This window comes from Lissotriton vulgaris, chromosome 12 (assembly GCF_964263255.1).
Source record: "Lissotriton vulgaris chromosome 12, aLisVul1.2, whole genome shotgun sequence".
Lineage (NCBI taxonomy): Eukaryota > Metazoa > Chordata > Amphibia > Caudata > Salamandridae > Lissotriton > Lissotriton vulgaris.
Genome location: NC_141700.1, coordinates 72,268,779 through 72,292,631, shown reverse-complemented (window position 1 = coordinate 72,292,631; position 23,853 = coordinate 72,268,779). Strand labels below are relative to the sequence as shown.

Sequence of the window (23,853 nt, the reverse complement as noted above, 5' to 3'; positions counted from 1 at the left end):
TCATAGATTCACATGCCTGAATCATTCCCCGTCGTTGAGACGGGAGCCTCCGGTATATAAAAAAGTAATGTCCTAAGACATACACATAAAGGAATAGGCCTAAGGGTCTCACCTTAGTATCCTATCCACGTCCTTATGCAGGAAGGACCAAACAGAGTAGGCCCAAGGGTCCGACCTTGGTAGCCTATCTGTGTCCTTTTGTAAAAAGGACCAAAGTAAAGAGAAACAACCAATCAGCTACTACCTCCTTCCAGAACCTTCCTGTCAGGAGCCTCAGTCTCTCAGATTTTCTACTGCACGTTGTGCTAGGGAGTCTCCACCTGAGTTCTCCTCAGGAAACTTATTTTTTCATCAAAACTCGATATTTTCACAACTTCTTTGCTATGGCTGATAGCCAGAAAAAAGGATTATTTCGAGCCTGTACCTCATGTGGTAAGAAAAGGCTGCATGTGGAGGATAAACATGAGACCTGTTTATACTGCCTCTACCCCCAACACCAGGCCAAGGACTGCAAAATATGTAGGACATTCTCCCATAAAACCCAGAAGGACCGGGAAGGACGTCTTCTGATATGGCTGAACAGGCTTAAGAACAAACCTGAGAGCGACCTGGTTTCAGAAGGTGAGAGCATGTCTGGCGCCTCGCAGTTCTCCTTGAAGAGGCCTAGGGTTTCCTCCCCTGGCCCCTCAGACACCCCTCCTAAGAAGGCCAGAAAGTCTTCAGAGGGCAGGCCACCTGTGTCTGACAAGGACCTTCCTGTCCCCAGGAAGCAGCCGCTGATTCCGGCGACGACAACAACGTCGATGGTCTCCTCAGCGCTGAAAACCGTCTCTACGTCGACGACAACAGTGTCGACGATGACGTCCTCGTCGGCATCTTCCTCGTCGACACCTTCATCGTCGACGAGTAGACCTGTGCCATCTACCGTTCCTTCGACGACTAGGACTATGTCGTCGACGACGCGTTCGACGCCGAAGACATCGACGACGGCACCGTCGACGAAAGCCACAACGTCGACGAAGTCTCCCCCGTCGACGGCGACAAAGCCGTCGACGACGGAAAAGTTATCGTCGACGAGGACAACGTCGACGAGAGCATCGTCGACGGACATACCGTCGACGAAGAGTAAATTTCCGCCGACGACGGAGATCTCTATGGTGGCACCGCCGACACAGGCGTCGACGACTACTATTACCTGGAAAGAGTCTGAACTGCTCTCGCATGCCATGGATGCCCAGACGTCTCATGTCACGATCAAAATAACTAAAAAGCCAATCACACCGGACATGACATCACCTAGTAAGGTGCAACAACTAACCCCATCCTGTTTCTTACAAGACCAAGAACTAGATGAGGAACTGTTTACTCAGGCCACTAGCCCTTCGGAACTGGTGCTTAAGTGCCAGAGTACAGATGAGGAACAAGAAGTAGAGGAATATGTGGAACAAACTGCCCATACTCAGGTACACACACAAGTGACACCAATGGTGTGCCTGCCAGCGTCCATCGATTCGGACCTACAATTCCTCATCAAAGACTATAAAGAGCGGTTTCCAGAAAAAAACACTACTGTTGCACCTCCAGCTCCACAGGTACCTGCTCCTGTACCTCGACATAAGCCCCCTCCGCTGGTACTTCCTAGAAATCAGGATCCAGCACAAGACACCATCTCGTCCGACGATGAGGAGAGAGACCATGAAGAGGGGGAAGTCCGCGATGATGACTCAGACCCTGACGCAGACCAGGACTACGTCGCTCACTCTCCGGCCTCTCCAGAGCCACAGTCTTCGGAGTCTCCACCCGCGGACATTGGTGGCTTCCATAACCTCATTGAGAGGGCAGCCAAAAGGTTTCACATGTCTATGGAAACACAGGAGACTGAATGTTTCCTCTATGATTTTAAGGAACCTACGAAAAAGACGACAAGATCGAACCCGATTATTGACTACCTATGGAAACAGGGCAAACAACTCATGCAGACGCCAGCTTCTCTGCAGGTGGTAGTGCCCAGGCTGGATAAAAAATACAAAGCTACATCTTCGGCACCAGCATGTCTCACGGGTCACCCCAAGGCAGACTCCGTGGTTACTCAAGCAGCGCAGAAGAATTCGCGCAACCCTGCGTCTCCCTTATCAACGCCACCCGATAAGGAAGGCAGGAAGCTAGATGCCATTGGAAAACGCTTTTCCACCACATCTGCAACGACGGTGAAGATCGCAAATTCGATTGCACTCCTGGGCCGCTACAACCGTCAACTCTGGGCGGACATCGCGCCCTACCTCGCTAACCTACCAGAGGATTTGAAAGAGGAGGCACACTCACTACTCCTAGAGGGCCAAACATCGGCTTCTGAATTGATTGACTGTGCCATTGACGTAGCCATGACTGGCTTCAGACAGCTGGCGGGCGCCGCTGTTCTAAGACGTCAGGGTTGGCTTAAGGCCACCTCCTTCCGTCAGGAAGTTCAAACTAAAATCATTGATATGCCTTATGATGGCGAACATCTATTCGGCGAAAAGATCGATGACGCCCTCACCACAATCAAAAAGGACACCGATACGGCCAGAGCTCTGGGAACTCTACAATTTAGAAATCAGTCCTTTCGTGGCAACAGAGGAAGAGGACAATCTACGTACAGAGGTTCCTACCAAAATAGGTCCTCCTACCCGTACTCCCAGGGCAAGACGCAGTTACAACAGCGTCAAAACCAGACGGGACGTCAAACTTCCTACAACAAATCGTCCTACAGGGGAAAAAACCAAAAGAGACCTGCTGGCAATCGCCAATGACTCTTCCCATTGGCCAGCCCATCCACCATTGCATTCTTTGAGACTTGGAGGAAAACTCTCCTTCTTCCTACAGAACTGGCGACAAATAACGACGGACCGGTGGGTTTTACAACTTATCCAATTCGGTCACTCACTGGAATTTCTTTCGAACCCCCCAACAACACCACCAGCCAAGCAGCCCCACAGACACCTACGGCTGCTTCTTCAGGAAATAACTTCCATGCTTCAAAAGGGAGCAATAGAGAAAGTTCCACACGCCCAAAAGGGAGAAGGATTCTACTCCCATTTCTTCCTAATTCACAAAAAAGGCAAGAAATGGAGACCGATCCTCGACCTGAGAGCGCTCAATGTGTTCCTAAAGAAACAGTCGTTCCGTATGGTCACACTACAAGAGATCCTGGGACTCCTGGAAGAAGGCGACTACATGACGTCACTAGATCTGCAGGACGCCTACTATCACATCCCTATCCTCAAGGGACACAGGAAGTACCTCAGGTTCGCAGTAGCAGGAACCCAGTACCAATTCTGTGTTCTCCCGTTAGGCCTCAAATCTGCCCCACGGATATTTACAAAATGCCTCTCTCCTGTGGCAGCCTTCCTTCGTCAACAGGGACACCAGGTTTTCCCATACCTGGACGACTGGCTGGTAAAGGCGCCGTCGGCGACAGCCGCAGCCGCGTCTTCCAGCGCCTGTCTGCATCTTTTCCGCCAACTCGGCCTGACCCTCAACAGAGAGAAGTCATCACTGAAACCAAGCAAAGTCATCACTTTCATTGGAGCGACCCTGGACACGGAACGCGCGAGAGCCTTCCCCTCGCAGGAGAGAAAGACAAAACTCATCTCCTTAGCCACGTTGGTGGCTTCCAAAAAGACTCTGACTGTCCGTACCTTCAAGTCTCTCCTCGGCATGATGTCTTCATGCATTCTGCTCATTCCACACTGCCGTCTCAAAATGCGCCCCCTCCAGGAAGGGCTGACGAGACAGTGGACACAAGCTGCGGGATCTTTCGAAGACTGCATACAAGTCACACGAACTATAGTCAATCATCTACAATGGTGGAGGTCGCCCAAACACCTGTCGCAGGGACTGCCATTCCTGCTTCCGGCGGAACCACATGTGGTCACAACGGACGCATCCCTAGAGGGCTGGGGGGCGGTCCTGCAAGAACTCCAGATCAACGGCAAATGGACGCCGCAGGAATCCAAACTCCATATCAACATTCTGGAGCTAAGGGCAGTCTTTCTAGCTCTCCCACGCATCCGAAACTCCCCAGTGCTCGTCCGGACAGACAACACCACGACGATGCACTACCTGAACAAACAGGGAGGGACGCGTTCGCTTTCACTCTCTCAAGAATCTCAGAGAGTCTGGAATTGGCTCCTAGAGCATGGAATAACACTCAAAGCCGAATACGTTCCGGGCAAAGACAACGTCCTAGCGGACGCTCTAAGCAGGTAACAGTCTCTATCCCACGAATGGGAGCTGGATATGGAGGCGCTGAACTACATCTTTGCGGAGTGGGGAACCCCGCAGATAGACCTCTTTGCCACCAGGGAGAACGCCAAATGCCCAAGCTTCGCAAGCAGGCTTCCCCAACCAGGAACCCTCGGGAATGCATTTTCCATAGCTTGGCGGAACGTGTTTGCTTACGCCTTTCCACCATTTCCACTGATACCCAGGGTCCTCAGGAAGATGAAGGCGGAGCCCTGCACCCTGATCCTCATCGCCCCATCCTGGCCGAGGCAGCATTGGTACACGGAACTTCATCGCCTGTCTATCCATCCACTTCTTCGCCTACACAGACATCCGGCCCTGCTCACAATGTCCCAAGGACAGGTTCTCCACCCGAACCTGAGCCCTCTGAAGTTATCAGCCTGGCTCCTGAATACCTCGAAGTCAGCCACCTGAACATTCCGCAGGAGTGTAGAGATGTCCTCGCTAACGCTAGAGCTGACAGCACTAAAAAGACCTATTCTCTCAAATGGAAGCGCTTCTGTGTTTGGTGTGCGACTGAAGGCCTACACCCTTTCCATGTCACCCCACAGCAACTGCTACCATATCTACTGCATCTGGCGCAGTCATGCGTCCATCAAGGTACATCTAGCAGCAATATCCAGGTTCACAAGAACTTCTAAGGGTCCTTCCCTGTGGGCGGACAGGCTTATCAAACAATTCCTGAAAGGCCTATTCAGGTCCTTTCCAAGGCCAAGACCTATCCCTCCATCGTGGCACCTCAACGTGGTCCTTCACCAACTGATGAAGCACCCCTTCGAGCCTATCCACAAAACGGATATCAAATTCCTTTCATGGAAGACGGTCCTCCTCCTGGCTCTAACCTCTGCCAGAAGGGTCGGTGAATTGCAGGCTCTCTCCATCCAAGACCCTTTTCTACAATTCGGAGAGGACAGAGTCATCCTGCGAACTAACCCACGATTCATACCTAAAGTCCCCTCGGACTTCCACCTTAATGAGCCAGTGGTACTAAAATCGTTCTTTCCAAACCCAACTACTACGGCTGAAAGAACCCTGCATTCATTAGATCTGAAGAGATGTCTCAAATTCTACATCGACAGAACAAGACACTTCAGAAAATCATCCCAACTCTTTGTTGCATTTAGCAGACCAAGAAAGGGCATGCCCCTGACGAAACAAAGTATATCAAGGTGGATCTCTTCAGCGATAACTTTCTGCCATGACAAGGCTGGGAGGCCTTTAGACTCGCGAGTCAAAGCCCATTCCACGAGAGCCATGTCCACGTCTGCGGCACTATTTGCTGGAGTGCCACTCCTGGACATCTGTAGAGCGGCGACCTGGAAGTCCCAGCATACCTTCACCAGGCACTACTGCTTGGATACTGAGCTGACGAAAGATGCAGCAGTGGGCAGAGCAGTGCTTCGCCATCTATTCCAGTAAGGTGAGCCTTCTTACATCCCACCATCCTTTACTGGTATGCACATCTCTTTATTCCTAGATACTACATGACATTGTATGTTGTTGATTTACAGTCGCAGATATGTATTATCTTCAGACTTATATATGCTGTACCATCACAGAATGTGCATATTGTATTGCTTGCTACTCTGATTCAGGCATGTGAATCTATGAAAGACACCCAAATACTGGATAAGAAATGCGTTACTTACCTGTAACTGCAGTTATCCAGTATTAGTGTCTTTCATAGATTCACATGCACCCTCCCGCCTCCCCTGGAAAGACTCACCTATCTCTCTAACAAGTTTACGCCTAACTAGCTTGGTGCGTACGAAAATCTGAGAGACTGAGGCTCCTGACAGGAAGGTTCTGGAAGAAGGTAGTAGCTGATTGGTTGTTTCTCTTTACTTTGGTCCTTTTTACAAAAGGACACAGATAGGCTACCAAGGTGGGACCCTTGGGCCTACTCTGTTTGGTCCTTCCTGCATAAGGACCTGGATAGGACACTAAGGTGAGACCCTTAGGCCTATTCCTTTATGTGTATGTCTTAGGACATTACTTTTTTATATACCGGAGGCTCCCGTCTCGACGACGGGGAATGATTCAGGCATGTGAATCTATGAAAGACACTAATACTGGATAACTGCAGTTACAGGTAAGTAACGCATTTCTTACCTTCCTTGCTATAAAAAACACTGTGTAATATTAAACAGCATTGTTTTACTTTAAGAAGCAAGGGTGAGCAAATTTGAAATCTCTGTGCAGAGAAACACAAACTATGTAAAATATGCCTTCTTCGTAAAGTGCAGTTCACACTCAGGAATTAAACATTATTTAAGTTATGTGAGTTATGTGCCCTTTGACGAGAGGCTTGATGAACCCACACCAAAGCATCCCGAAAAGCCTTCAAACATTCAGCAAGGCTCCACGCTGCAGCTAACTAACAAATTGTGTGGGGGTGATCTGGTTCATATCCTGGCCAGCCTACAGCTGCGTGCAATGGGCTCTATGACAGGGCAACAGAAGGTGCCCTGCTCGAAGACAGGGAGGCAGAAGATCGACTTTTTTCTCAGTCGCTCTATTTTTAAATAAAACACATGGTTGTCACTGGATCTTGTGTTTCCTATTTTCATTTGTAACAATTGAAGCCTACATCATGATCACACACTCCTTTTTTGTAGTTTTAAGTGGTGGCAGGTATAGTGCATATTTGGATGGCCCGGCGACATACTTTACATTGATTTCCCCTGTGAACAAGCATTTTTGAAACCTGCTGGAGTTCTTTTCTAGATTTGCGAGTTAGGTATTTAAATGGAATGAAAACCGCTTAAACGTCGTACAGCAGACAATTGTTAATGCATTATTTCCATTGGATACAATCGTCATAGGACGCAAGCTTGTATCAGCTCGAGGAAGAGACCCAGGAGGCAGCTGGTGCCTTAAAGAGGTCATTTATCACAGTGACATGCTACCGGGAAAGACACAGAGCGCCTTGCCGATTTCGCACAGTCACAGCTGAAACAAGGAGGAAAAGACGCGGCGAGACGACGTGCGCGTGCACAATCTGCTGTCTGGGAGTGCACATCTCCTGTCTCCCTTCGGACACAAAACCGACAACAATAGGTCTCGCCAAGGCGTTGCTAGGCGAGACCTAAAAAGGGGGTAGAGTGCGTGAATACTGAGAGAAAAGGTCAGAACGGACGAAGTTGAAGAGGAAAAAACTGTCTTGCAAACAAACAAGAAAGCACAGAAATAGTCGAGTACTTCATTCAATACCATCTATAAGTGCAGGCCGTCATGTGTATATCAGCCCACAACTTAAAAGTGTAGCTTTTATAAATAATATCCGTTATATTTTTATATGGCGATGAAGTAAAGAGCACATTCTCTAACAAGGCCTAGGTAGCACTATCATTTACGTCTATTAAGGCAGACTCCGTTATGTACATTATTGCGGTGAAACAGTGAGCACACTATCAGCGCCTGGCGCTGTTGTTCAAGTCTATTATAAGTAATGTCCATTATATTCTTATATTGCGACAAAGCAAAGAGAATATTCTCTAACGAGGCCTGGCACGATCATTTATGTCTATTCAGGCAGACTCTGTTGTGTTCATTATTACGGCAAAACGGAGAGCACACTCATTATCGGCGCCCAGCGCTGTCGTTCAAATCTATTTGTACACGAGTCATTAACTCTTGTGATATAGTGTATAGCTTCTGAACGATATCACTTCAATGCCTCTAATTCTTACGTCGGCGTATATTGGAGATGTATTCGGTCGGTTGGCGTTTCTAGCCAAAGTGTTTCACGCACTTAAAGTCTCATCATTGAAGATGGTGAAGTTAGCGTTTTTTTAACTCATTCCGCAGTATTCTGTCTAAGCATTGGACCGGATAGTGTTCCCCTGACGAAGGGTCTCCCGAAATGCATTGGGAACAGCAACACTGTACAAGAATCGTGGAATTTGAGTTTTGATCATATTGTATAATAAATTTGATATCATATGAACATTGATCATCTATGGTAGTTTTGGCGATTTATTTATGTGACATCAGTTTATGGATTATCTCCATGTTTATTGAACTGTTATGAATCAACACAGAAAACTAGTTTGTACAATTCTTATCTCTGAAGAAAAATTGAGTAGGTTTATTTAATTTGAAGCACCATCGGTGCACAAGTATAGTGCACCTTGTTGATATGTGACAGGATCTGTACACATTTAAGGAGATTATTTAATACCTTACAGGAGCTGGTCAGGATTACAAGGTAGCACCGTTGATAATATTTGTCATACATATTTGTATAAAATTGTTTATTGTGCACAAGTGTACACAGTTAGGAGTGCAGGTTATAACCATGCATTGTAAATCTATGAAAGATGGCATCACTGGGAAACAGTAGTTACAGGTAAGTTTTTTCCTTCACTGTATATCTACCTCCTACACTTATCATGTAAAGTAGGGTTAAGTTGATGTTGTGGATGCAGTATTATTGTCAAGCGTTACATTACATGCCATATAGTGGAGTATACCTCCAAACTACTGTTCCACCTCTGAAGCCATTCAAAATGTGCTACAGCAGACCATTGCAAAGGCAGTTTGACCGCCACTGAGGAGAAATCCTAGTTTAGATATTCCTAGATCCGAGTTCCCCCATCCACTTATTCTCTCTTCCTAACTCAGTCTTCCTACCATCTCTTTCGATTCTGTCTCTCTAACTTTGTAATAAGCACCCTTAGCTCATCTTTTTTAATTCTTCTGTCCACTGCTCTTCCTAATTATCATCATCCCTGATGCTGCGTCACAATCTGGCTCAATTAACCTTTTTTATCCTTGCTGTATTTCTCCTTATCTTTCCTCTGAATTATTGCACAGCTCAACAGAAAACATATTGACCGTCTTTCTTTTGCTTTGCAGTGATAGGCGGAATTTTCACAAGTAAGTATATCTCATCAATGTTGAAATGTTTGATACAATATTCTATGGTACAAACATAGATCTCATTACTCGCGTAATGTAGTTAGCCATTCATATGCTAAAGTTATTCCATGATTATGCAGCCTACCTGTGCCCCAGATTGCAGTGAGCAGAGTCCAGGAAGTGGTAAGGAGACAGAATAGTGCTGTCTCTTCCCAAGACAAAAAGTTGTTTAAAAAACGATTTTCACTTTTTGTGTTTACTGTCTTTGCCTGTGGTTGTTACAGTTAAAAATTGTAGTTTTAGCCTGCCTGTAATTGCATATTTTATCACCTGTGTTGTGTTTTAAACTTGTGGTTTTCCCTGCCCATGATTGCCTCCATTTAGCGTGTTGAATTGTGGGAGTTGTAGTCCAACCTCTGTAGTTGGTCCCGCTCATTCCTTGGTGACAATTCTGTTTTCCCTCCAAATTTCTCCTTTGCTCTGTGCTAAGACCTGTATGTTAAAACAGTGCACTCTCAGCCACCATTTTGTGTTCACAAGCCAGTGAAGCTAGCCCCCCTGCCTCCTCTCCCCCCCCCCCCCACCCCCCCCCCCCCCCCCCCCCCCCCAGCAACAGGGATTTTCTACATCAGAGGGTGCTTCTGTGAGCTGTTTAAACTGTGTTTAATAGGGCCTGTGCACTTCGTTTTTTGGCCAGCAGAGGGAGTTAAGTTTTATTCAAACAGTATTGTTAGATTTCAAGTAAGTGAGGGCCTTACCTGCTGCAGTCCAAAGTGTGGATTGAGCCTGTCTGTTTCCTAGGAGATTCTGAACAGGAGAAGCAGCTTCCAACTCCCTGGCCAGCAAACCTTGTCTGAGGTCGCTGGGACCTTATATGGTCTTCTAGTGGTTGGTACATGTCTACACTGACTGGTGGTTGTATCTGGTGTTTCTATTGGATTAGGGTTACTGTCCTCATTGGTTGGGTATTTGAGGGTTCTGATTGGTTTGTGGGTCTGTGATTCAATCATTGTAGGGTTGGGACTAGTCCTAGATTAAGGATTTCTATTGGAAGTAGGGACTAGGGCTTCCTATGTTATTGGTTGTTGGGAGTAGGGTGGGACTAGGGCTAGGGTTAGACCTTTAATTGGAAGTAGCGATTAGGGCTTCTGGTGTGATTGGTTGCTGGACTAGGTGTAGGACTTAGAGTAGGGTTAGGCTTTTTATTGGAAGTAGGAACTAGGGCTACCTGTGCCATTGGTTGCATGGACTTGGTTTGGGACTACTGATAGGGCTAGGGCCTTCATTGGAGGTAGAGATCAGGGTTTTTGAACTGATTGGGTGCTTGGACTAGGGCTAAGATTGGCTGTAAGGTCCTGGTCTCCTATTGGTTCTAGAGTTTAGGGCTAGTGTTGTGATTGGATAGTGTTAGGGCTAGGGTTCTCATTGGCTGAAGGGGTGTCCTGATTACTAGGGTTATGAAAAGCCAGGCTTAGGGTGTGTCAGCACGGGCAACGAGACTAACGGCAGAGAGGACAAGGTCAGTTGCCTGTTTGAGCCTGTTAAGGGCAGAGAGGACAAGGGCAGTTGCCTGTTTGAGCCTGTTAAGGGCAAAGAGGAAAAGGGCAGTTGCCTTTTTGAGACTGGTCGGGACTAGGGCCAGAAATGCTGCCCTTTTTCTCATTTACCAATACCCAGCCCACAGCAGCCACATCCACAAACAGAGCAACACACTCACACCAAATGTACACCACGCACAACACTATGCACAGATTAATGTACCAGCATGCACTACAAACCCAACCAAACCACATCTACACACCCTACTATCCCAACTACCACACATATCCACCATCACCTACAAACAGTACACAACTCTATCCTATACCACTAACCAATACACTCATCACTAACACAACGCCAATCAGCACCATACATAACTACAGCCCATTCAGACACACTCTCCCTGCTGTAATTACACCTAACAGACCACCTTTTATCTCTAACAAACATATAATCATCCTTCCATCAGTTGTCCAACAAACACCCTCCTCTCCCTTCTACCATAATAACACAAACGCACAACACACACACTGCACACCACCACTCTTTGTAACTCTTGCAACAACAAACCAGTCTAAGATAAACACTCTCACCTCCACTTCATTCCCTCCTACACACAAAACACACTCTACTCATAAACACATCACCATCCCCAGGGGCGGCCTTAGGCATGTGCAAGCTGTGCATCTGCACAGGGCCACCAACCCCCAGGGGCCACCACGCCAATATATATCCTTAATATAATCATCCTCTGAGGATGGATACATATTTGCGTGGCGGCCCCTGGCAGAGATTTGGCGGCCTCTGTCTCTGTTCCACTTCCAAACACCCTGGCCCCCCCCTCTTCACTGGCCTCTGCGCTCTGCCCCGCCCGGACCCCCTCTACCGGGGCCCCCTAAGTCCAACTGTCACCAAAGGCCAATCACTAAACTGTCTACTAATAAATGCTCGATCCCTCTCTAAAAACAAACATCACATCTACGACCTTCTCACCAATGCAAAACCAGACATACTATTCATAACCAAATCATGGTTGGGAGAATATATGGCTCCAGTCCTGCATGAAGCCATTCCACTAGGCTATCAAATAATCACCCAAAATTGTATAACCAAAAAAGGAGGTGGTCTAGCTGTTGTATTCAGGCAAACAATACATATCACTAAAATTGACAACATCTCCATGGTGAATTGTGGGGCTCTTCTAACAAGATGCAATCCTACACCGTCTTCCTCCTGTAACTTTCCTGCTCCTTTACAGACCTCCACCTAGCAAGGCAACATTCCCAGACACACTTCTAGACACAGTTTCAAACCTGATAACAATACACTCCAACCTATGCGTTCTGGGTGACCTTAACATTTGGTTTGATAAACCCAATATGACTCATCCAAAAACTATAATCACAGGCCTAGACGCATTGAACCTGCATCAGATTGTCCACAATCCGACACACACCGCTGGACATATCCTAGATGTCATTTTTGCTAATACTGAACTAGTTCCCTTTTAAAATATAACTCCAGTCACATGGTCAGACCACCACTTGCTTGCCTTCCAACATAAAACAACGCTAAGCGACTCACCCAAAACTACCTTACATCCATCCACCTATCGGCCGTGGAACATACTCAATTTGGAAAACTTGGAAACACAAATAACATCCCGTAAAAATCTGGAAACCATAAATTCTGTTCAAAATCTATATGAGTGGCTACAGGAAGCTTTTGACATCCTGATACGACTCAAAACCATCAACAATCAATAAACCCTGTCCTTTGGGCGTAAATAATGTCAGTATGTTTTGTAACAGACCAGTCACATGTTCATGATCTCTGTTACACTCCCCTATCCACCGTTCTTTCTTTGGGGGTATTTACTGCAATACGTCCAGTATTCTTTAGAAAGTTAAAAAGAAGACATATTTGCCAACAACTCTTGACAGTTACATAGAACAACAACAAGCTGTCTGAAACCTTAATCAATACAGAAAATCCACCACACAGGATTGAAAGCAGACAGATATCTGCAAAAAAATGTGTGAAGAACAGAATGACACCTCCAGGAAACACCACCCTCGGGGCAACTGGCACGTAATCACCAGACTGGGCCCCTTTCTCATCACTGGTCGTCATATGAACATAGGAACTACTCTAGACTGGATCGCGTCCTACCTTCAAAACAGAACTAATGTCATCCATACCCCACCTTTCTCGTCCAAACCGTACTCCACAACAGCAGGGGTCCCTCAAGGTTCTACCATCTCGCTTTTCAACATCTACATGAAGTCATTACCAGTACTGATCAATAAGTGTCACCTCACATGCTATGACTATGCAGATGACAAGCAAATACTCCTTCAACTGGAATGCCCCAAAGACATTGGAAAATCACCAATTTTCAGCTGTCTCAGAGCCGTGGATCAGTGGATGACCTGGAGCCATCTCAAATTGAATGCTTCAAAAACTAAAATACTCATGTGTGGCGATTGAAAACATTACAACCCGCTTGCCGCATGGCCTGATGAACTGGGATCACTGCCTAAAGTATCGAAGGAAGTAAGAAACCTCAGAATGACCATGGACTCCAAGCTGTCGATGACTGCCCAAGTGGTTAAACTAGCAAGATCAAGCTTTGCTACTATAGAAACGCTGCAACTAATTTTCCCTCATTTGCGATTTCCACACAAGGTCCAAGCTACCATCTCCCTTGTTCTGTCCAAACTTGATTACTCCAATAGCCTCTACCACGGATCACCTTTAACGACCATGAAAAGACTACAACTGATTCAGAACTTGGCTGCCAAACTACTCTTGCATATCAAACCGCGAGACCACATCTCCCCTGCCTTGAAAGACCCTGCATTGGTTACCGGTTGCCAGAAGATCCACGTTCAAGCTGCTTTATATCACCCACAAAGTAATACTTGAAATGGGACCACTCTTCATCAGGAATAAAATCACCAAACACATTCAACAAAGGAACCTCCGCTCTAAATACCACCATACAAGAAAAAAAACATGGGTGGCACATCCTTCTCTGTTCAAGCAGCCAAACTATGGAACTCTTTACCCCCCAACAAAAGGTCCACCAACAACCACCTTATCTTCAGAAAACTACTCAAGATTTGGCTCTTCCCCACATAAGCACCATACACAAACAAAAATTTACAGCATATCCCTCTGTATACAAGCATTTTTTTCGCTATAGATATGTACCTATCTTTGTGTATTACTTTGTTTAAACATGTAAAATAATTATGTTGAGAGAAAAAATAATAATAAATAAATAAATAAAAATCATCTTTGGTCTACATGTACATACTTCTATTGTGCATCTATGTACCTTCCATGTACTTGGATCTGTGTGTCTGTTACTTTTCTCCTGAAAAAATATATCCAATGCACTACCCTATTTCTCATCCTGTGCCTCTATCAATATCTTTAATCTACATATACTTACCTCCTTAATGTATCTATACACTTTCAATGTAATTATGGATCTATATATTTATCACTTTCTTCTAATTTGGCATTTCCAATGCACTACCCTATTTCTCAGCCTATACTTCGCTCAATATATCTTCTAGCCCAACCTTCTGACTCATCTCAAACTTCTTCTACTACTCCTTCCAATGCACTACCCTATCTCTCATCCTATACATCTATCAATATATCTTCTAGATCCACTCTCTCATTTATCCCAAACCCCATACCACTACTATGATTGCCAAAATAACCATTTCTAGACTCTCTCCTACTCTACCCCTCCTTGCATCATCTGACACCTCTTTTACTATACCGATCCCCTAAAACAAACCTTTCTAAACTCTTCCCTCTGTGTCCTCCCCTCCAAAACTCCTTTTTACTCATCCAAAAGCCTCCTCCTACTGCTAAGACCTAAAACAAATCCTTCACTATTTTATCCCTCCATTATCCTTTTCAATCAAAATTAACAGACTAACATGTTCACTTCTCAAATTCCATATTAAACTATACTAATATACTACCCAAATAACTGAATAACATATCCACTACTCAAATTACTTCATATTTTTTTTACTTTACTAATTTTCAACAGTAATCCTTTATGGGTTCCGGAGTGGCGTGCTACTCGCCAAAGAAGCGCTTCAACATCCATCAGGGGTAACAAGTGCTATATGAATGCAAATCTTTCTTCCCCTTTTATCCCTCCTCTACCATTTGCACTCCAAGTAACTGACTAATATACACCACTGAAATTACTTCATATTTCAGCATATTAATTCATCACTAATCCTTTGTAGGCTTCCTGAATAGCGTGCGTCAACAAGCGCTATATAAATACAAACCTTTGTCCTCCTCTATCCTTCTGCTAGCATTCCTAATCAAATTACTGACTAACCTATCCACCACTTAAAATGTACTTGCATGTTTCTCTATACTAATTCAACACTAATCCTCCATGGGTCCGGGAGTAGCGTGCTACTTGCCGAAAAGGCACTTTGACGCCTCGTCAGGGGTAGTAAGCGCTATATAAATGCAATTACAATACAATACAAAGCGACATGCTACATATAGCCCACTATGTAAATAGTATCGGCTCACCTCAACTCAATTAAAAGCACCAGGTAATTTTAGAAGAGTCAGTGTAGTTGATTTTAGATAAAGATTAGTAAGGATCACCTGCAAAGGCTTTAACCTTCAAATAGGAGGACAACAAAAGATTGAAATGTGTGAACTGTCACTGAACCACAATCCACGTTTCAGCGTTAAAGATTCCAAAGTTCTGAATAATGCCATCAAAAGGAAGTGCCACTTTAAACACACGTGTTATTTTTTAGTGAATTTTACTTAATATACCCTGACAGTAATGACACTTATGACAAGTCATCACTGCCATATTTGATAAATTGAATAAACCTGTAAAAACAACCCATGGGAAAGAGCATACCACACACCAAATGTTCAACTACACGTAAATAATGGTTTCCACCCCTTTTCAAGGCTTGATTGCAATGTTTATCCCCAAGTTATACTCTCTGTTTTAGTCAAGATATCTTAATGTAACTGACATTCTTTTGAGAATACCGAAGCAACTGTCTAGTGATTGCAAAACAAATTAGCCAAGAAAGTTGTTAGAGTCCTGAGGTGCAGAACTACTTACTGAAGAACTCCTGCCTCACCCCTCATAAAGGAGGGAACATACATTAATTGTCTATAGCTAAACTCCCCTAAGCAGACTATACAGAGAGCTGGCAGACCACTAGCACATACCTTAACATGCTTAAAAAGATGAGCTTTAGATGTGGAGGAAACTGAGATGTGATGTGAGTAACATGATAACTCAAAGTGAGTAGAAAAGTAATTGCAAACATCTGAATGATTTACTCAGACAAGTAGGCATTTTACACTGTTGCCACTCTCCATTTTTCCTCGCACACAGTTCAGCCAAAGTTATCTAACAATCTTGACCTCTGACTAAACTAGTGCAACCAGCGCTACAAGAATGGGGACGAGTCGGCCCTTCTCCACTTGGCTTGAGCCATATTGCCCCCAGTTGACCTCAAACATTCTGCAATAGCTGATGGGAAAGACTTTTGAGTGGGACCCATAATCACAAATAAAGAAGTAAAGAAAATCATCATGGCGTGGTGAGAGCCTCATAGTATGTAGACAATTCTGTAAAGACAGAAAATGTGAAAATGTGAGGTCTTTAAGGTAATGAGCTGGAATCTTATTGCCATAGAGAAGCAAACAAAACTAATGTAGTGGATTATTTATAAATGCTACTTTAACAGTGTGTTGTAGAACTTAAATATCCAAACAAAATACAATTGTGACACAGAATGTAAAGGGTGATGGTCCGTAGGAAAACTGAAATGATAAAGATTGGGCTTCCATGAATGTGTGAGTCAGCTATTTTGTGCAATGCAAGAATTATGAAGTTAACTAGCCTTTTACACTGCTTCAAAGCTAGAGGTTGCTTAGTGAATTATCCCTGAATGTGAAGACAAATGTTTTATATACAAAAGAATCTTTGTGCATTATATATATATACATGTGCTATAGTGCTCACTATTTTTCTCTTGTATTTTCTTTTTCTCTTTACTTAGGTGGCCAAATAATACAGGTATGTTTTCTCAGAGCTGTAGCATAAACTATGGTTAAGAATTCAGCAAATTACATAAAACTAGTCTAGCTGTAGTCCTTAATGCTGGCTCTTTCCCAGAAATGGGAACACAATTCCATTCTAAGGAAGAGTGCAAAGAATCACAGATTTGGATGGGAAAGATATGGTTCCACAGTGCAAGAATATTTCTCATAATTAACTTTATCTAAGACTGGATTAATGGTAATCTCAGGGATTTTACTAAATGGTGAGGTAAATTTAATCCCTAGATATGTTGCCTCTGTTACCACCGTTACATCTCTCGGAGAGTCACCCCCCACATACAAAATCTGAGTCTTATTTATGTTTAATTTATACCCAGAGAAGTGACCAAATTGCTTCGCCAAAGCTTCTACGGTTGATAATGCAAGCTGCAGATCAGTGGTTATAACGACAATATCATCTGCATAGGCTAGGGCTCTGTATTCAACCTCACCTATACTAACTGGTTTGATATGTATACATTCAGTTAATTTAACCAAAAAAAAGTCTATATACAACGCAAATAATAAAGGAGACGTGGGACATCCTTGCCTAGTGCCGCGTAAGATCGGAAAGAGGTCCGATTCTTTTCCAGCTAGGCGGATAGATGCCTTTGTGGCCAAATAGAGGGTCCTAATTGCCTGGAGAATTCGTGGCCCAAACCCCCTCAAGCGTAGCAACTCCCAGAGGTAAGGCCAGGCAACCCTTTCGAATGCCTTCTCGGCATCCAACAGGGTCACGCCTATAGGTGTTTTAGTCACCTCTGCCCAATCCATTAAGGCAATGATTCGCCGCACGTGATCTGTCGTATCGCGACCAGGGATGAAACCATGTTGTAAGTTTGATACTAGAGAGGAAATCATAGAAGAAAGTAGAGTGGCTAAAATTTTGGAATAAAGCTTACTGTCAGCGTTGATTAAAGATATTGGCCTGTATGAAGATGGCAGCAGAGAAGGTTTATCTTTCTTTAAAAACATCGTTATTATTGACTTCTGCCAGGAAGCCGGAAGTTTACCTCTTTGTGCAATAACACAGACTTCCAACAAGTGTTCCTTCAGGATTGAGAAAAAAGTTCGAAAAAATTCCAAAGGAATCCCGTCAGGGCCTACCGCTTTCCCGACCGCTAAGAATGAAATCGCCAATTCAAATTCCTGTACTGTATAGTCCTCCTCTAGAGCTTCCCTCTGGATGACTGTAAGTTTAGGGAATTCTTGGTCACTCAAAAACTCAGCTAACTCATCTACATTGTGGGGGGAATCCTCATTTAAATAAAGATTACTATAAAATTCTCTAAATGTTTCCATGATTTTTTCGGGCTCGATATGTATTAAGCCATTGGCATCCTGTATAGCATCTACTTTCCTAGCCAATGCTTTCTGTCTTTACCGTTTAGCTAATAATCGTCCTGAATTTTCCCCAACCTCATACATATCAGCACATATCAGCACAGTAGATCGCTATTTGGGCGGCTAATTTCTCAGCAAAACATTCGTATATTTTAATTTTTTGAACAGCAAGGTCAGGCAGTTTCTGTTCGTATTCTTGATTGGAATTCGTAGTTTGCATCAAAGCCAGCTCTAAAGCGCGCAATTTGGTCAATTCCGTAAAACTTCCATTGTAAATATTAATAAGTCAATCCTAAGCATTGTAGCCTACAAGGTAGAGTGCATGGTATTTAAAAGTGGGACATGCAGAAAATTAATATTACTATGTCCTCACAGTAACAAGGCCCAAAAACTATTTTCATTATGGCAGGCCTAGCTGCCCAATGTAGAAAAACAGAGAGCAGATTAAAATACTAATACTACTAACTCAGAACCAGTTGGAAACATTATTAAACAGTTATTTTTTATGGACATTAACAATCAAATTCAATGAAAGTCAGAATTCTAATGGAAATTACGGACAGTGACTTTTAGAAAGTTACCTTTTCCCTGCCTGAACATCCTGTAGGCTAATTCGGATTGGCTCTCCAGCAGTAGTCCAGACAGTGATAAGCCTTAAGTAGGTGTGAAATGCCTTCCAAGAGTAAACAATAGGCTGACCTGTACGGGTAGAAATTATCCTTCTGAGCTCAACAGAATATTCAGAGTGGGGGCTGCTTGACATTCTGTTAAGCCACATATAACAATTGGGGTGCGCTTGAAAGGGGGGGAAAAGGATGCCAAGACGTGTGGATCCCCTGTCTGGTTGCTGAAGGACCATACTTTTGTGCAATCAGACATTTGCCTCTGGGTTTGTTGTGGTACTGTGCCTGCTTCAAACTGGATTTTAGTGTTAGATGTGGGTAGTAGACACTAGGATTACCATAGTACACCCCCAGCCTCCAGAGTCCAAGTTTAGTTTGTTTGAAGACTTTGGTCATCTTGAAAATGCCCTGACACATGCCATATTGGGCCTGTCAACTGTGAGGCAAACAGGCACTACTGAAAAAGTAGTGAAGTATTTGTATATTTAACCTGTTTTGGTTTTAGCCTCCTTCTTCTCCTGAGATTTCTTGGGTGTTGTACCTCTTTGGTGGGTGTAAGTGATGGGCTTGTTGGATCCCTACCCCGACCAATGTACTGGCTGCCATTTTTGAGTTTAGATCGGTCAGCAGTGTAGTGGCTGAAAAATCTCTGATGTGCTACCCCAAACCTGCTTATATATAGCCACTCACAGATGGATCCCAGTTGGGAGAATGCCCCAGTGGCTGGCTGAAGACTTGCCAAATGCACGCCTGTTTGCTTCAAGTCCGGTTTAGGGCCCAGAACATTGGTTCTCTTGCATTAGGTTTCCACTATTCACACTAAGAACTCAAACACCTCGCGCTGAAACATACTGGTATACTGGTAAGTGCGCTTAATTAACATACAGCCTTTTTTCTCTTTTCCTTGTTTAGCTCATCTCCAGTGGCTTACATCAACTTCAATGGCTACTTGTTGAGAAGCACTGTATTTTTAAGGCTCTCTATTACTACCACAGGGACATCTATGTGAAGGGCCATACTTACCTGCATTCTTATTTCACTCCTGGTGTGCCTCTTGTACTCTTCACTCTTCTTTCATGCCCCTTACTTTCTCCATTGGTCATACTCCAAACATTCCATAAAATCGATCAGTGGTAGACCATTTTTTTCTTGCTTCAAGAGGTTGGAACTGTCTTTGCGCCTTGAATCTAATCATTTTCTCTAATACAAGTGAATTAAAACTCATAATTTTTCCTCTACTAATGCTGTTTGAGTGATTGTCTTTCAGTTGTTGAGTCCTTAAAGCGCCATGACTCCTCTGGGCTGTAGTGCTCTTTGCAAGCCTGTGCTATCATCATTAATATTATTAGAGGGGTTGCAAGTAGCCAACTGACATAATAATTTGCCACAGCATAGGGCTTTAATTGGCCGAAGGCAGAGCTGCAAAGGTTTCAGATATTGTAGGGAGATTTTACTAAAAGGATGGTCTATTAATAGTGCTATTGATTTTGTATCCCAATGCTGATAACAATGAGCAAAGTTTTAGAATATCATCTGGAGATAAATCTTTTACATATCTAGCATAGATTATTTGTGAGGATCCCTATAAAGCGTATGAAATCGAAAGTATAATTCTAGTCTCTTGTAGGTCTTCTTTCACCGGCATTGGATATTTTATACCTTCATATGCTTGAATCATTCCCTGTTGTCGAAGTGGGAGTCCCATGGTACCATAGAAAGCAGTAATCAAAGACCTACATAGAAGTCAGTAATAAAAGACGAAGGCATAGTTGACTACCTCTACCATGATGTTGACATTCACGTCTGCGGTGTCACCAATGATACTTACATCGTCGCCATTGGCGTAAATGGCGATAACAACATCAGGGTAAGTTTTGACAACGTCGCCGTCAACTAACAAGGTACAAAAAATATCCAAGACACAGGCACCAGTGACAACCTCTAAGACACCGTTGACGACACCGCCAACGAAGATGGAAGCCCAGTCAACGAAGACACCGCCCATGAAAGCAACACTGTCAGAGGCCCCATTGACTAAGACACCGCTGATGGCAGGAACGCCAACAAAATCCGCATTGGCGACCATGCTGATGAGAGTTCCCTCGTCAAAGACACCTCCATTACAGATCTTAATGACATTGGCAACAGTAGCACCATCGGCGAAGGCTAATACCGCTGAGACCTGTCTCAACAATTCTTCCTATTCGTTCCTTGCCTAGTAAAGTTTTGCCTTACCCTGCAGCACATTTACTAGATGAGGACGATTCAGAGGATGACGCCCCCTTTGGTGTAGCACATAGTCCCTTTGAACTCCATTTAAAGTACCAGGAAGATGATGAAGACCAATACTGTGGGGACCAATTTTATGCAGGTGACCCATCGGCGCTTGCTATGGTCAGCAGCAGGAGCAGACAGTACAAATGCCATTAGAATTTGTAAACAATCTTCAGCATATACTCCAGGACAATTGCAAATGTTTCCCAGATTTGGCAACATCTGCTCCTCTGCAACAACTAGTGACACCCATCCAGTCTCCACGCATTCGGACACCGGTCACTTCACTGCGTAATTTAACAATAACAGTGACCTCGTCCATCTACACTAGAATGGACACTGGATGATTCACCTTCCTCGGGTGAGGATAGAGATGAAGGAGAAATCAGGGATTCAGCTTCAATACCCAACGAGTGGGATGACTTGTTTATCCCAACGCCGTCCCCTCACCAAACAGATGACATTGGAGGTTTCCTCAACCTCATGGAGAGCACATCATAAAGATTCCAGCTTCCGCTTACCACCAAGCAGTTCGATTGCTTCCTCTATGATTTTAAGGAGCACGTGGAAAAATCTATAAGGGCCATCCCTATTATAGAATTCATTTGGGAGGAAGGTTTCTCTTCCAGGGGATCCTCATCAATAGTCATAAGCACTGAATATTCCCGCCCATGTGCGGGACCCCGGAAACAATATAAAAATATATATGTAAAAAACACATATATCTCGTACCAAATATATGTAAATACATATATAATTTTTCTCACACCAATGCAGCCCCAAAACCAAGGCTAGACAATGTAAATACTTGTATATGTACAGCAATTTGAAAAAGAAACAAAAAACACATTAGGTCAAATAGTCCTTGAACTTTGTGTTTTAATGAGTAAAAACACTCATAAATCTTGTAAATTGCTCATAAAAGACATTGTCAGCCATAAGCTGCATTGAAAAGTGAATAACACAGAAACTGAAAGCATTTTCAGTTAAAAACTGGCACCGTGCCTTTAAGGCAGCCATGACCCCAGGCTTCCCATCATGCCTCAGGGGTGACGGTTAGGTCAGTTGTTCTTTCCGGCTCTTTCAGTCAGGACCCTGGTTAAACAGCTCCCACCTTTTTCTGACTTTCTGTCAAAATTATTTGGTGTTTTCCTTCAATTTTTATGTTCACTCAACGGCTTTTAGCCTTAGAGAGCTAGTGATACCTTTTTTGGGCTCAAAAAAGGTTAATTTTTGGTCAAAAATGCCTTCGCTTTTTGCTCCCTGCCCTTCCGTTGGGAAGAAGAAAGCTAAGACTGATACACATCCTGTGTGTATCCTCTGTCTTCCTGACTCTCATTCTCCAGAAAGCTGTGATCACTGCAAGTCCTTGTCAAGTAGAACTCTCAAGGACAGAGAAAAAATCAGAATTTATGGACTTTCTGAGAGAGGTAGGTCTCCAAAGAGACAGAAAAAGCTGAGGGCGCGGTCGACGTCGAGAGATTTCCCTGTTTGCTCTCCTTCGGCGTCGGGATTGGCGTAGAAGGTTCCGCCGAGGACGAGTCAACTCCCCTTGACGGTGAAGACTTCAGCGTCGAGAGTCAAGGTAACTCCACTGCCGTCAACCGGGCGACATGCAGCGTCGAGGGAGAGGTCGACGTTGGAGCGTAGAAGATCTACGTCGAGGCCTCGGTCGAAGCCTCAGGTCTAGTCTTCGACGTCGAAGCCTCCGTCGACGCCTAGTCATCGGCGCTCGACGTCGAGTCACCCTCCGTCGGCGTCACATCATCGACGCTCGACGTCGAGGCATCCTCCGTCGTCGCCAGGCCATCGGCGATCGACATCGAGGCACCCTCCGTCGCTGTCCCATCGTCGACGTCGAAGCATCCTCCGTCGGCGTCTAGCCACTGACGCTAGACGTCGAGGCATTCAACATCATCGACAGGACATCGGCGTTCATCGTCGCACAGGCGCTCGGCGTCGAGAAGGCCTCCGTCGACGTCGCCTCACCGGCGTTCAACGTCGAGACATGGGACTCTAGTGCAGTCTCTTCAGATTCATCAGCCAGTAGTGGCGCAACACACCGAGACGTCGAGCCGGCCGGTTCTGTCTTTGAGTCATGGGCCTACATCTCAGAGGTCCTCCAGAACAGCTTCAGCTGCGGAAGGGGACCAGGGCTCTCCTACCAGTCACGCTGCCAAGAGGAAGAGAACTCCAGAGCATCGTGGTTCTCACAGTCGCACTGCTTCTCCTGTGAGCCTGTCTTCCTCATCAAGGTCATCTTCCGGCCCTGATGTGATCATTTACACGTCGGGCGGCAAAGGATCAAGGCATTCTCTTTCACCTACTCCACAGGAGCGAAAGGATGCAACACCTGCACACTCTCCAGTGAGGGACGTCGCACAGCAGGCTCCTACCGTCAGACTGTTTCCACGATGGTATGCACCGCTGCAGCAAAGAGACGGCGTCTCAATTGCAGCAGTCTATCTCTAGGCCTAGAGAACGGTCCCGTTCTCCGGTGAGATCCAAGGGAAGATCACGCTCCCCGGTTCGCCGTAGGGAAAGATCACGCTCCAGGGTTCGAACCTCCAGGCGTAGATCAAGATCTAGGAGCAGGAGGAGAGAACAAAGATCACCTACTACCTCTTCTTCTCCTACACGTTCCCATAGAGACTACTCGCCCACTTTGACGAATTCCCCGCCATCAAGGGTATCTCCGATCGATGATATCGTCACCTTTCAGGACATACTGGGTAGAGGAGCTCTAAAACTGCGAGTTCCCTTAACAACTCCGCAGTTCAAGACCTCAGTG

At 44.8% G+C, this 23,853-nt stretch overlaps 1 protein-coding gene across 1 annotated transcript in view; it reads left to right on the top strand.

Moving 5' to 3' along the window:
- The first annotated feature begins 383 nt into the window (after positions 1-383).
- Positions 384-23,853, top strand: part of LOC147673337 (uncharacterized) — a 98,986-nt gene continuing 75,516 nt past the window's right edge. The window contains exons 1-4 of the mRNA XM_086946579.1: positions 384-2,207; positions 19,701-19,752; positions 21,031-21,159; positions 22,409-22,492. Of these exons, the coding sequence (XP_086802705.1) occupies positions 384-2,207; positions 19,701-19,752; positions 21,031-21,159; positions 22,409-22,492 (2,089 nt within the window). The remainder of the gene's footprint in view (positions 2,208-19,700; positions 19,753-21,030; positions 21,160-22,408; positions 22,493-23,853) is intronic.